The 14,274-nt window shown below is 37.4% G+C and overlaps 1 protein-coding gene across 1 annotated transcript; it reads left to right on the top strand.

Moving 5' to 3' along the window:
- The first annotated feature begins 838 nt into the window (after positions 1-838).
- Positions 839-12,722, top strand: LOC139120067 (uncharacterized). The gene is made up of 8 exons (XM_070684147.1): positions 839-932; positions 1,780-2,041; positions 8,949-9,005; positions 9,723-9,893; positions 10,274-10,399; positions 10,894-11,014; positions 11,712-11,731; positions 11,954-12,722. The coding sequence occupies exons 2-8, from the start codon at positions 1,781-1,783 to the stop codon at positions 12,320-12,322; spliced, it is 1,125 nt and encodes a 374-aa protein (XP_070540248.1). The 5' UTR covers positions 839-932; position 1,780; the 3' UTR covers positions 12,323-12,722.
- Positions 12,723-14,274: the final 1,552 nt, after the last annotated feature.

The raw sequence follows: 14,274 nt of genomic DNA, 5'->3' as shown, positions 1-14,274 counted from the left end.
ACAGCGGCAGTCGTGTATTCACATTGTTACTTGAATTCGATGAAGATAATGTTCACACCTACCTAGAGTCTTTAATTTGGTTTTCTCAAAAACTCTTACGTTAAGAATTAAAAGTCATTGACATTTTCTGTAAGATAGAGTATGGTTTAATTATAAAGAAATAGAGACATGAAAAGGACGAATAAAATGAGTGTATATCCGTGCCTTATGGGTGTAAGAAATACGTTGTTTAAATTTATACAAATCAAAAGACTTTGCCATATGATCCGCTACGAAAGAAGCCAGGAGTTAATTAAGATCAAAGTTTTGCTAATTGTTTTCGACACACATTTCAAAACTTTTCGACGGATATTTCAAAACGTTCTTTACTGCTGTGAATGCCAATTAAAGAAGTGCGATGAGTAATCAAGACAATACGATATGTTTATTATGAATGGAGAAGACAAAAGCTCAATTGCTTTGTGTTTTAATTACAATATCAATATGGACAGCACAGATTCTTGCGTGTCTACAACACACACTTTTCATCTACCAATCTCATTCGAAGATATGACTCGCTTCCTTAAGTAGTGACAGAAATAAAGTTACCAGGATTTATTGTGTTTACAAAGCACACATCGGATATTACGGCCGGCAGTATTTTTTAGGCCATACCGTTGTCCCTGATTGCCGAAAGACTGTGTTTGAACTCCGTAAAATGCAATATTTACACCCACTTACCTCAGTGAGCCTTGTGACAGCAGCGCAGTCTGTCTGTTTCCGACGTACAGCGCACCCATTGCTTGTACAACACTGCTGAGAACCTGAATAGGGCATCGATGACGTCACGCAAAAGGGAAGGGACACATCATTGACGGCCATATTGGTTGCGACTATATAAGTTCGAGGCGAACAGTTTGCTCTCTGAAAAGGACTCGGCAGCTAGCAACCAGGTATTTACAAAGATAGTTACTTGTAACTCTAGTTTACGTGTAATTCTATAGAAATTGTGACGAGTGACTGATCGGATATCGCCGAGGTATTGTCCTTCTATCGACAAATTTAAATGTGTGTTACTTTCGTGGTTAATATTTAGTTATACCAACTTCAATGGACGTAATCGCAGCGATCTCGACAGATACAGACAGACTCTGCGTCAATTGTTCTTGAGAGGAGAAAAACAACATACAACAAAATAGTGCTTTTATGACGCGTTTTCACATTCTTGGTTCCACATGTTTGCTTGACATTCTATGCTGCATTCGTGACGCTGCATTCAAGCTTCATAGCAATGTATTTTGCATTTCCTTTGATGCGTTGACTGCTACAGGGCAGTAACCAAAATCAAAATTCGTTATTGAAAATTCACAATAGCCGATACGTCTCTGAATTCGTGCTTCGAGTAAGGAAAGTGTTCGTGTTATAAAAGAATGAAGAGCAGTTTATTTAATCCAACAAAATCTTAAAAATTATACCAAGATATCCTCCGCTGGTCAAGAGTCTTTTATGCATGGAACCGCCCCCAATATTGACATTTCTTTTTATCTCTCCATTTTTTAGTGACAGCGATTAAATAGAAATTCTAAGGAGCGGACACTTTCAGGAACTTAACGGTTTTGACCTGTTTATTTCAGAGGGATAATCAAAACAACTACAGAAATTTGTCATAGTGTAAATTTATTTATCACTGCGTGTTTCCGTGTAATCATAAATTCAGTGATTCTACTAAAATGACAGGTGGTCCAGTTTTCGAACAGATCAGACGTGTTTGTATCTTTGTATCTTAATGTCTCTCTTCAGTATGCAACATCAGCAACAACAACAACGGCTGCAACAGCAGCAGCAATACTATGCCAGCCAGCCAACCCAGGCTGTACAGGGACGACCAAGAGGAAGTAACCGTGGAAAGATCGAAAGACCAGGCTTTGCATCAAGGGTGACCATGGCTTTTGCAATCTTCCAGATCATATTCGGTGGCCTTTGTGTAATACTGGGTATTACTGCCATCTTCATCGAATGCAGTTTTAGTGAATTGGGTACTGGTATATGGTGTGGTGTCATGGTAGGTATGAACCGTTTTTTCCGACAAACAAACAAACAAAGAAACACACAAACAAACAAATAAAGAAAGACAAATGAGAAATCGAAGAGGATGAATCTTTGATGACTCCCACGCCATGTTTTAAAATTCATTAAATATGGAAGGTAAACAATGCTTGGTGAGAATTATATGCAGTTTTTTGTACATTCATGAAGTTGTTTCTGAAAGTTAATGTATTTATTGATGGTGATGTCTTTCCGTTTTCATCTTATTGATGCACTCAAAGACAATGTAAGCGTCTGAGATGACTTTGCGCTAACATAAATCATAATAGACTCAAAGCTAGTGACATTTTCACACAAAACGAAATCATTTAGAACAGGTTATCTCTGCGTATGTTGTTATGTAGGTCATTTCCCCCACACTCATCATGACCTGAGTTCAATTAGTCTAGAACATTCTCAAGGTCACTGCCCTTGATGACCTCACAACCTTGAATTCAATTAGTCATGTTTGGAATGTTCTGGAAAGTTGATTAGTTGTGTAAGGGAGATAATTTTAGAACAGTAATTAGCATGTCAATAAAAGTTCTAGATTGTTCTTATATGCCTTATAAAAGGGACGTGCACAGCTTCCAGTCAGACTTTTGGGGATCGTGTCTCTTGTGTGTTACTAAACTCCAGCAGTAGTCATTCTCAAGACTTTTCAAGACCTTCACTGCCAACGCTGGATTTATACTGTGGACTTTGTGCAACTACAAGCCTGCAAGCCGAAGGACTGTTCATTCATCCGACTGACTGTTACAACTCTGAGACTGGAGCTTTGCCGTCCCAGCTGAGATAAGTAGTCTGTACACTTTTAAAGCCTGTACTCTATCCCTGACTTAGCAATTAGTTTTATTTTCGTAATAAATTTTGTTTAAACGTTAACTGCTGAGTTCACCCTTTTGTTCGTTTTCTCTGCACGTAACAAAATTGGGGCTTGTCCGGGATACGAATATTTTGAGCCGTTTGACACATTTTGACAGCCTTTTCAAAACTACTGTATACTGTGAACTCAGCGAAATTTAATCATGGCGGAATTTAAGCCAGACGAATTTATGGATGACCTTGATCAGGACACATTTAATTCCCTCAGAAAAGACAACCTTATAGCACTGGCAAATTTCCTTAAAGTAGATGTCAAAAGATCTATGCGCAAGCGAGAAATACAGTTCAAGATTGCAAAACATTTAGTTAATTCTGGCCATTTTGAAGAGTCTGCCTTAAAAGATTATGAGCCTGAGTCTTCCTTCGAACTCAAAAAATTAGAATTAGAAATTCAGGCAGATTTGGAGCTTAAAAAATTGGCATTAGAAAAAGAAAAAATACAAATGCAATTACAAATGAAAGAAAAAGAATTGCAAATGGAAGAAAGACAGAAAGAAAAAGAAAGGCAGGAAAGATTAGAAATGGAAGAAAGACAGAAAGAGAGGGAATTGGAAATGAAAGAAAAAGAATTGCAAATGGAAGAAAGACAAAGGGAGAAAGAAAGAGAGGAAAAAGAAAAGGAAAGAGAATTAGCTGAACACCGACTGCAGTTAGAAATGAGACGTTTAGAGCTTGGAAAGTCAGGAAAATTCTTCCCTTCAGACAATTTTGACATCACTAAGCATTTCAGGTTAGTTCCCCCTTTCCAAGAAAAGGATGTTGATAAATATTTCCTTCATTTTGAGAAAATTGCTCAGAGTCTGAATTGGCCTAAGGAGTCCTGGTCTATGCTTTTGCAGAGTGCTTTGGTGGGTAAAGCCAGAGAAATTTACATTCAGTTGTCAGTAGAGCAGGCTTCAGATTATGATTCTGTGAAGGAATTAATTCTCAAGGGTTATGAGTTGGTGCCTGAAGCTTACCGTCAGAAATTTAGGGATTGTGAGAAGGTGAAAGATCAAACTTACGTTGAATTTGCTCGAACAAAAGAACAACTGTTTGATCGTTGGTGTTCTTCGGAAAAGGTCAGTCAGAATTATGACAAATTACGACAACTTGTTTTGATTGAGGAATTTAAAAGGTGCATCCGGAGTGACATCAAGACGTTTATCAATGAACAAAAGGCAGATACATTGGAGGTTGCTGCACGTTTGGCCGATGATTATTCATTGACCCACAAATCTTCATTTCTCAGCAAACCATCCCAGTCCTTTTCCTATAGAAACAATGCAGGTAAATTTAACTCCTCCTTTTCATCCAAGAATTTTTCAAAGGAGAGTAGGAAATCAAATGACAACAGTTCACAAAATTCAAGTAACACTCCCACATCATCAGATCCCAAGTCTCAATCTCCTTCTGACAAACAGTTCGGTACACTTTCTTGTAATTATTGTAAGAAAGATGGCCATTTAATGTCAGAGTGTTTCAAATTGAAAAGAAAACGTGAAGGTCAAAGTGGTCAAAGTGGATCTAAGCCCACCGGCTTTATTTCTTCATCAACTCAATTAGAGTCTAATAATGTGTGTAACACATTTTCTGAGGTTAAACCCCTCTTATCCCCAATTAATGAGGTCAAGGTCAATTCTTCTCAAGATAGCATTATGGGTATTTTCGAACCATTTATTCATGATGGTTTTATATCACTTTCTAGTGATTTTTCTTCCGCTACCCCTGTCAAAATTTTAAGAGATACCGGGGCTTCCCAGTCTCTTTTGTTGGCAGATACCCTGCCGTTTTCTGAAAAGTCATTTTCAGGTTCTAAAGTTCTTATTAAGGGGGTAGATTGTAATGACTACATTCCTGTTCCTCTCCATAATGTCTATTTGTCTTCGGACTTTGTTTCTGGACCTGTGACTTTAGGTATTAGGCCTTTTTTGCCTTTTGAAGGGATTCACCTTCTCTTGGAAACGACCTTGCTGGGGACAAGGTCATTACTAATCCACTTGTGACTGATAATCCTAGTTTAGATCAGGATCCAGAGCCAATTGAACAAGAGATACCCGATTTATTTCCTTCATGTGCCATTACTCGAGCCATGTCAAAGAAAACTTCCGAGAATCAAATACTCTCAAAAATAATGTCACAGATGTTGACTTAAATGACACCTTTCTCAGTCAGGTGTTTGACACGGATCATTCCGTTATCCCTCGTGGATTTGAAACTTCCAGTAAAACTTCTGCTGACCAAGGTCAGACATTTTCTAGATCAAATCTCATTGCAGAACAACACAAAGACCCAGATATTTTGTGTTTGTTTGACAGGGTAGATGATGAAGGTAAAACTTCAGATAGCTCTGTTTCCTATTATACAAAATCTGGTATTCTCATGCATAAATGGAGACCTCCAGATGTTTTGGTTGATGACGATTGGGCTATAAAACATCAAATTGTGGTTCCAAAGCCCTATCGTGCTGAAATATTGCGCCTGGCCCATGAAACGCCCTGGGCTGGTCATTTGGGAGTAAGGAAAACTTATCATAAAATTCTCAGTCACTTTTATTGGCCTAATCTCAGGCAGGATGTAACACATTTCTGTAAAACTTGTCACACATGTCAGATGGTAGGAAAGCCGAATCAGACCATTCCAAAGGCCCCTTTACAGCCAATTCCTGCATTTCAAGAACCATTTAGTAGGATTCTAATAGACTGTGTTGGGCCCTTACCAAAAACAAGATCAGGAAATGAGTACATGCTGACAATTATGTGTACATCAACCCGGTTCCCAGAAGCCATACCACTGAGAAACATAAAGACAAAGACTATAGTGAGAGCTTTAGTCAAATTTTTCACTTTATTTGGCCTCCCTAATGTGTCCAGTCCGATCAAGGCTCCAACTTTATGTCTGGTATTTTTCAACAAGTAATGGATCAGCTAGGCATTAAACAGTATAGGTCATCCGCCTATCATCCAGAAAGTCAGGGTGCTCTTGAGCGATTTCATCAAACTTTGAAAAACATGATTAGGACCTACTGTTTTGACACAGAGAAGCAGTGGGATGAAGGAATTCATTTTTTGCTCTTTGCTGTTAGAGAGTCAATTCAAGAGTCTCTTGGTTTTAGCCCATTTGAGCTTGTCTTTGGACATACAGTCCGTGGCCCACTCAAGCTCGTTAAAGAGAAATTCCTATCAGACGATGATGATTGTCTGAATATTTTGCAATATGTGTCAGATTTTCGTACAAACTCTCTAAAGCATGTGAATTAGCCAGAGAAAATCTTGAGTCATCTCAGCAGTCAATGAAAACCAAATATGATAAAAAGCACCTCAAACGGAAGTTTGAAAAAGGAAAAAAAAAAAAAATACTTAAAATACCAAAAAAAAAAAAAAAAAACAAAAAAAAACAAAAAAAAAATAAAAACAAAAAAAGAAAAAAAAAAAAAAAAAAAAAAACTAAAAAAAAAAAAAAAAAAAAAAAAAAAAAAAAAAAAAAAAAAAAAAAAAAAAAAAAAAAAAAAAAAAAAAAAAAAAAAAAAAAAAAAAAAAAAAAAAAAAAAAAAAAAAAAAAAAAAAAAAAAAACAAAAACAAAAAACCAAAGGTCAAAAAGTTCTTGTTCTACTTCCAATTCCTGGAAACCACTCCATGCTCGTACTTTGGGCCATATCCTAATTGATAAGAAATTGAGTGATTTAAATTACATCATAATAACACCTGACAGGCGAAAACAAAAACAGCTATGTCACATAAATATGCTTAAGCCATATTTGGATAGGGATAATCCTACTAAAACAAAGCCTGTCAGTACAGTCAGTTCTGGCCATTATGAAGATAGTGATACTGAAACTGACTTGAGTGAAAATACTCTAAACTCAAAGCTGGGCTCAGTCAAGCTTCAGAACTCAGAAATCCTGGAGAAGCTGGAGTCTACAAAGTTGGCACACCTCCAGCCAGAACACCAACAACAGCTGAAAGAACCAATCCATGAACATTTGTTTCAAGATGTTCCAACGAGGACAAACGTCATCTATCACGACGTTGATGTTGGGGACAGTAAGCCTGTAAAACAGCATCCATACAGACTGAATCCAACAAAAGCGAAATATCTCCAGGAAGAAGTCAAATACCTGCTGGACAATGACTTTATTGAACCCAGTAAAAGTAACTGGAGTTCGCCGTGCATACTTGTTCCCAAATCAGATCACAGTTATCGTATGTGCACGGACTTTAGGAAGGTCAACACTTTAACAAAGACAGACACTTTCCCAATCCCGAGGATTGATGACTGCGTCGACCGAGTGGGAAAAGCCAAGTACGTGACGAAATTTGACCTACTGAAGGGATTTTGGCAAGTCCCTCTGACGGATCGTGCTCGTGAAATATCCGCCTTTGTTACACCAGACGGATTGTTCCAGTACAAGGTGATGCCATTCGGAATGAAGAACTCTCCGGCAACGTTCCAAAGGATGATCAACGACGTCATATCCGGGCTAGACGGGTGTGCAGCTTACGTTGACGACGTCATCCTGTATAGTGACACCTGGGAGGAACACATTAAGCTCATGCGGAAGTTCTTTGAGAGACTGAGTAAAGCAATGTTGACTGTCAACCTTGCCAAATCTGAGTTTGGTTGGGCGAGGGTGACTTACCTCGGACATACTGTAGGACAGGGTGAGGTAAAACCTGTTGATGCCAAAATCAGTGCCATTTCAAGTTTTCCCATACCAAACTGCAAACGACAACTGATGCGCTTTCTCGGTATGGCTGGTTACTACAGAAAATTCTGTCCAAATTTCTCCACAATTACTGAGCCTTTGACTAACTTACTTAAAAAGAAAGTAAAGTTTGTTTGGTCAGAGCAATGCCAACAGGCATTTGATACACTTAAAGCCATACTGCAAAGTGCTCCAGTGTTGTCTGCACCAGATTTCACTTTGCCATTCAAATTAGCTGTAGATGCTAGTGATACGGCTGCTGGTGCTGTTTTATTGCAAGAGGATAGTCATGGTGTAGATCATCCTGTTTGCTATTTTTCACGCAAATTTAACAAATCCCAGAGAAACTACTCTACAATTGAAAAAGAGTGTTTATCTTTGATATTAGCTTTACAGCATTTTGAAGTTTATGTTACTTCTTCAAATCAGCCAATAGTGGTTTATATTGATCACAACCCTCTTGTTTTTCTGCAGAAATTTAAAGGCAAAAATCAGAGATTGCTAAGATGGAGTTTAATGTTACAGGAGTTTAATCTTGACATTAGACATATCAAAGGCAGAGACAATTTAATTGCAGACTGTCTTTCTCGTATTTAGAGTTTATTGTTGTTCACTTTCAAGAAGTTTTACTTTAGAAAAAAAAAATTGAGTACTTAAATCTTTTTCAAGATTACATTTGTAAAAGAAAGATTTTTCTTCGAAAAATTTTCTTTTTTTGAAGAGGGGGTGTGTTATGTAGGTCATTTCCCCCACACTCATCATGACCTGAGTTCAATTAGTCTAGAACATTCTCAAGGTCACTGCCCTTGATGACCTCACAACCTTGAATTCAATTAGTCATGTTTGGAATGTTCTGGAAAGTTGATTAGTTGTGTAAGGGAGATAATTTTAGAACAGTAATTAGCATGTCAATAAAAGTTCTAGATTGTTCTTATATGCCTTTATAAAAGGGACGTGCACAGCTTCCAGTCAGACTTTTGGGATCGTGTCTCTTGTGTGTTACTAAACTCCAGCAGTAGTCATTCTCAAGACTTTTCAAGACCTTCACTGCCAACGCTGGATTTATACTGTGGACTTTGTGCAACTACAAGCCTGCAAGCCGAAGGACTGTTCATTCATCCGACTGACTGTTACAACTCTGAGACTGGAGCTTTGCCGTCCCAGCTGAGATAAGTAGTCTGTACACTTTTAAAGCCTGTACTCTATCCCTGACTTAGCAATTAGTTTTATTTTCGTAATAAATTTTGTTTAAACGTTAACTGCTGAGTTCACCCTTTTGTTCGTTTTCTCTGCACGTAACAATGTTTTTTACAGTTCGCAGTTGCAGGATCGTTTGGCATGGCGGCATCGCTGAAGAAGACTAACGCAATGGTAAGAGTTCTAATCTTGTTGTCGGCACACTTGAAATATTATAGCCTTGTAATCTAATGTCTTGTCGTGTTTTAAGTGAAACAAATTCACCATGAACATGGAATTGTCAGTTCTACACAACTGTTAATATGTAAAACAACAAGAAGCAAACGTACAAATAATTAGTTTGACAAATTAACGCATCCACTGAGTGTGATATCTTAGCAACAACAATCATCATCTTTGTTCACCATCTTATAAGTAATGTACAACGTGTTTATCCATCCATCGGTAGTGATAGTATTTTGTTGTATAAGATAGGATTGAAGTATCACATTAATACCATGAGGAGTAACTGAATGTGCTATGTGCGAGGAAATACTCCGTCTGACCAACGAGTTCTTTGGTTACACCTGAGCAACAACAAGAGAGGTCATACAGGTCAAATTTGTGCTGTGCCATACGCAAACATACATACAATATCACTTGTGTTCATGTGTCACAAAAAGTAAAAGGTGTGTACTATACTGAGCTTAACTATACAAGTCACTTAATGTCAGGCTGAGTTAAAGCACAGACCCTGGCATGACCTTTTCTTAAAGAAGGAAAACGCAATTTTTTCACATCACATTTCTCAGTCCACGCCTGTACGTAGTCCTGTCCATCGTATTATACTTTAGGTATAATATATTCTCTGTTAAAGGTATTGATGGTATCAATCTGTCTGTGTCTCAACAGATAAATACTACCATGGTTCTCTCTATCATCTCGGCAACTGTAGCAGGTATTGCTTGTTACTTTAGTAGTGGTGCTGCAGTTAGTGAACAAGAGTGTTACTACTTTCCTGACAATGACGATTACGGAAACCGAGTGAGAGACGAGGACTATTACGACTGTGACACACACTATGTAAGTTGAAACCAGTGCCTTTCTTCACATTTCGTGTAAATGAATGAATAAGTAAATGAATAAATGAATAACGAAGAAAGAAACTATTGACATGGAGAATGGCGTACTACTGGCGTGGTGAATAGCTGTATCACAATAATACAGACTACGTATGTTGGAACTATTACCTCTCTTCCTGTTTCCTGTAAATGAATGAAAAATACACGAAAGTAAAATACACGAAAGTAAAATGGAAGAGGAATGGGTTAACGAATGAATAAATGTATAATTTTGCGCCTTTAAAATCATATACGAGTGCTATAACCTTTATTGTAATATTGACGTTATATACCTTTTCTGTGATTTGGTTTTTGACCTTGATTTTATTATTCATTTTTCAGGGTGGTAGAGTTGCCGTTGACAGTATGCTGGCCTTTGTAGCATTTGCTGAATTAGTGTTTGCAATCCTTCAGTCTGCTTTCTGCTGTGGAGCGTACTGCTGTAATAAACAGCCTTCAGCGTCAATGGTACGTCCCTTTGTGTCTGACATAGCACTCAATAAATTCCTACCAAAACAGCAAAATTCGAGTTTCTATGCGCCTGGTATTATTACAATCACCGTATCAAGTGATGTGTGCTTGCTATTAAAAAAGTCAAATTGTAAATTATTTCTACAGGTAGTGTGTGTCTGTTTCATATCGTACTCCGAAAATTATTCTGTTTCAAGCACTTTTGTTCAGTAGGGACTCGTGTGAATTTCCAAGTGTATGTTTAAGGTAGCCGTTTTCATCCTACCTATCAGGAGGTTTTACCTATCAATAGATTATTACTTTTATGTTGTTCAATATGGATATGTAAATTAAGTTATGATGTTCAGAGACAGCCGTGAAAGAGAGCGAAAAGGGATATGATAAATTGCATGTTAAGAGGCTTTGGTGGTAACAATTTATACAGCTATATGTAAGTTCATATATAAATTATTATAAGACTTTACAACCGATTGTTGTGTATCTCAATATAGGTGTCCATTGCCGTAAGGACATCCGAAGGGGGCAGCCAAGGCTCCCCGATGGGCGTAATCCAGAGCGAAGCCGCACAGCAAATGGCGCCCTCTGGACTAAAGTTTGTGTCACATTATCCAAGTAAGTTCCTGTTTGGTTGACGTTAATCGGCCGATACGGACCATTTTATCGAGGCTCATGTCGTATTCTTATTTCTGATCATCGATAAATACTATTGATAATAACTAACCAAGCATACGATATATAATGAAACAATAAATTCCTTTACTAATCTGTAGTTAAGTGTACCAAAAACAATTGAAAGTATTAGTCACGGTACTACTAACACGGTCGGAACTAATTTGGGATAATTGGATAGTGAAGTAATGTCGTTTTAATCTGCAAATGTTGGCTCATCGGTTTGTCCTTTTAAGTTATACACTTTTTATTAGTTCATTGATAAATATGAAGGCCCAATTCTCCCAAATAAGTTACAATCGTGTTAACGGGACAAAGTCGGCCAATTTTCATGAATTTTGTTTGATGCGAGATACTACTTACATTGTTTGACGTGTTGAAAGATACTGGATAAATGGGTAACCATACATAAATTTGACCCCGGTTTTAGACAAATAAACTGAAACCATCGCAAAATTGAATTAATGGTTCCATGCATCGTGTCTAAAACCGGGGTCGAATTTATGCATGGTCACCTATTTATTCAGTATCTTTCAACACGTCAAACAATATCAGAGTATCTAGTATCAAACAAAATTCATGAAAAATGGCCAACTTTGTCATTTTAACACGTAGACCTTTCAACAATCTTACACAATAGATCAGCAGCAGGGTAACGTTCACTGCATAAAAACCCTATAATACTTACTGTATTAACATGGATTATTGCCTGTATTTTAGCTGAAGAGTGCATATACAGATGAATACAGTCAAGAATCCATTTTTTGTATTCAGCAAGCCTGTATTCATGTGGATTCATGTGAATTCACGTGTATTACACTATAATACAGGCAACTCATTAATGTGAATTTATCTGAATTATTGGGTTTTTATGCAGTGGTTGTTAACGGCGGCCAGAAGCCAAGAGTCCCACAACTGGAGCCACAACCGGGTGTTGTATGTCAACAAGGTCAAGGGCATCAGTTACCACAACAACAACCTCAACTACAGCAACGCCAACAAATGTTGCAGTTACAGCCTCAGCAGCTGCAGTATCAACAGCAGCAGTCAGTGCAAGCTGGAACAGTGGATCAACAACAGCAGGGCTGGCGTAAACCACAGCGACAATCAAATAGAGAAATGGGAGACCCGAAGATCACTGGCCCGGATGTGAATGTGTACCAGGATCAGGTTCAGTCGCCACCAACAAATCCCCCAGTCCGAGAAGACATGTCAGCTGGACTGGTCGAAAACGAGGTTCCATTAGCTTAGCTTGCTGAAAACGAGAGTTCCACTTGTCATTTAAGATATATATGATAACAAATTGACATATTATCTCTAAACGATAGTTTTAACCATTTTTACATGTAGGTAATCTTAGAAATCAAATTTCGTTGTGATGCAGAATATTGTAAATGACATAATGTTTGGTAGAATCTGATATACAAACCGTTTTTGTAGTTGAAGTAGACCAAACTTGAACCACACCATCGAGATGCAGTGAAATAGCCTCTGATTTTCTGTAAGGATATAACTTTCGATCAGACAGGTTCAACGTTATATCGTTGTAGTTCACAATCTTGACAATATTGATATAATCGTGCATTGAGCTCTGTTTATTCCAACTGAAGAAACAATAAATTCATTCCTCATTTTACATGAAAAGAGAAAAGGCAATCAAAAGTTGTAGTTCACGCATTTTGATAAGCAGTTTTCTTGAATGAAATATAAAATAACGGTGTCAGGGCTGGGTGGGATTATTATGGAGATGTGTTCATCAAACGTCGTTCAGGGCACAAGAAAGACTTAGTATATTACTTTTTGTTAGGTGGTTAATCAACCAATAAAGCTGTGAATTATCAAGTGTATCATTTATGTGAAGCATCACATACGACTTACAGACTCAGCCTTTAAAACAAGATATACGTACCACAAATACACTTTCAAAACATCAAACACAGCACGGAACTCTCAAAATACATATGGAACCTCGAGAACACAACATAAATACAACATCAAATGGTCTATTATTGATAGAACCCAGCCTTACTCAACTCAAACAAAACGCTGTCACCTCTGCTCCACAGAGATATGTGATATTATCTACTAAGACAAGTCAACACTGCTAAACAAACTTACAGAATTTCTTTCGAAATGTAGACACAGAAGCAAATTCTTTCTGATTGTCACTTGAACGCGTAAGAAAACCATCCCATTTGCATATACATCTGACCTATATAAACTTATCAAAAGCCGCCAACAACACTCCTGATGATTGCCGAGGGCATGAAAGAGACTGTATATATATATATATATATATATATATATATATATATATATATTGCAACTTGGTTTCAAGAGCCACAGGCTTTACTACAATCGTTAAGATGACAAAAATGCCCAGCAATTCTCAAGAATTCTCAATAATGTCAGACTGAAAAATTAAGCGCTAGTATCGGTCGTCGTAATTCTACATAGGGATAAGACGACAAATCTAGAAGCTAGAATGTTTGAGCTCTTTGTCTGTGTTTATTGGTAGGAGGCGTTTCGTATGCGTTGTGTCGCCGCCATCCCTCTTTGTTAATGGCCTCAAACCTAAGACAAAAAGAATCGTCATTATTTTCATTTCATTCAGTTTCTTATTCGGCTGTACAATTATCAAGAACGAGAACACAACTATTACGATCGACAACAAAGAGAAAACAGTAAAATGCAAACAATACTACAGTCTGTTTAGGAAAACTGCTGTAATTTTCTCTCATTGCGGATTCCGGTCCCGGCACCGACGGAAGTCGTTAATAATTATTACAAGTTCTCTTATTTAACTTACGTCAACTGTTGCATTTTACACTTTCCTGTCATCTTACTTTCTCAGAGATCAATCTGTATAGTATTATGACGCTAAGGCCTTCCGTTATTTTTAAAATCTATTTACTTCAATCATAGATTGTCCATCGACCATTGACATATATAATTGTTTAAGGGGGAAGAAAGAATGTCAGATATTTACAGTCACTTGTATTGTAGTATTTGTGCTTGTCGAAAATCACAATTTTTTTTCTCAAAATGCTAAGAAATTCCGGTAATTGTTAAATCTATATAATATAAACAAAACGAAGGCAGTTTTGCAATACATCGTGCGATAGCACCGATTTGAGCCATTCTCTGTCATTTCTAATATGCACCATTTGAGAAAATACTTTGCAAGCGTGATGTTAAAAATG

Source organism: Ptychodera flava, chromosome 2, assembly GCF_041260155.1.
Source record: "Ptychodera flava strain L36383 chromosome 2, AS_Pfla_20210202, whole genome shotgun sequence".
Lineage (NCBI taxonomy): Eukaryota > Metazoa > Hemichordata > Enteropneusta > Ptychoderidae > Ptychodera > Ptychodera flava.
This window is presented reverse-complemented; position numbering and strand designations above follow the sequence as displayed.

Coding starts and splice junctions, on each gene's coding strand:
- LOC139120067 (XM_070684147.1), top strand. CDS start 1,781: ATGCAACATCAGCAACAACAACAACGGCTGCAACAGCAGCAGCAATAC. Junction 9,894..10,273: donor ACGACTGTGACACACACTAT/GTAAGTTGAAAC, acceptor TTCATTTTTCAG/GGTGGTAGAGTTGCCGTTGA. Junction 11,732..11,953: donor ATCAGCAGCAGGGTAACGTT/CACTGCATAAAA, acceptor TATGCAGTGGTT/GTTAACGGCGGCCAGAAGCC.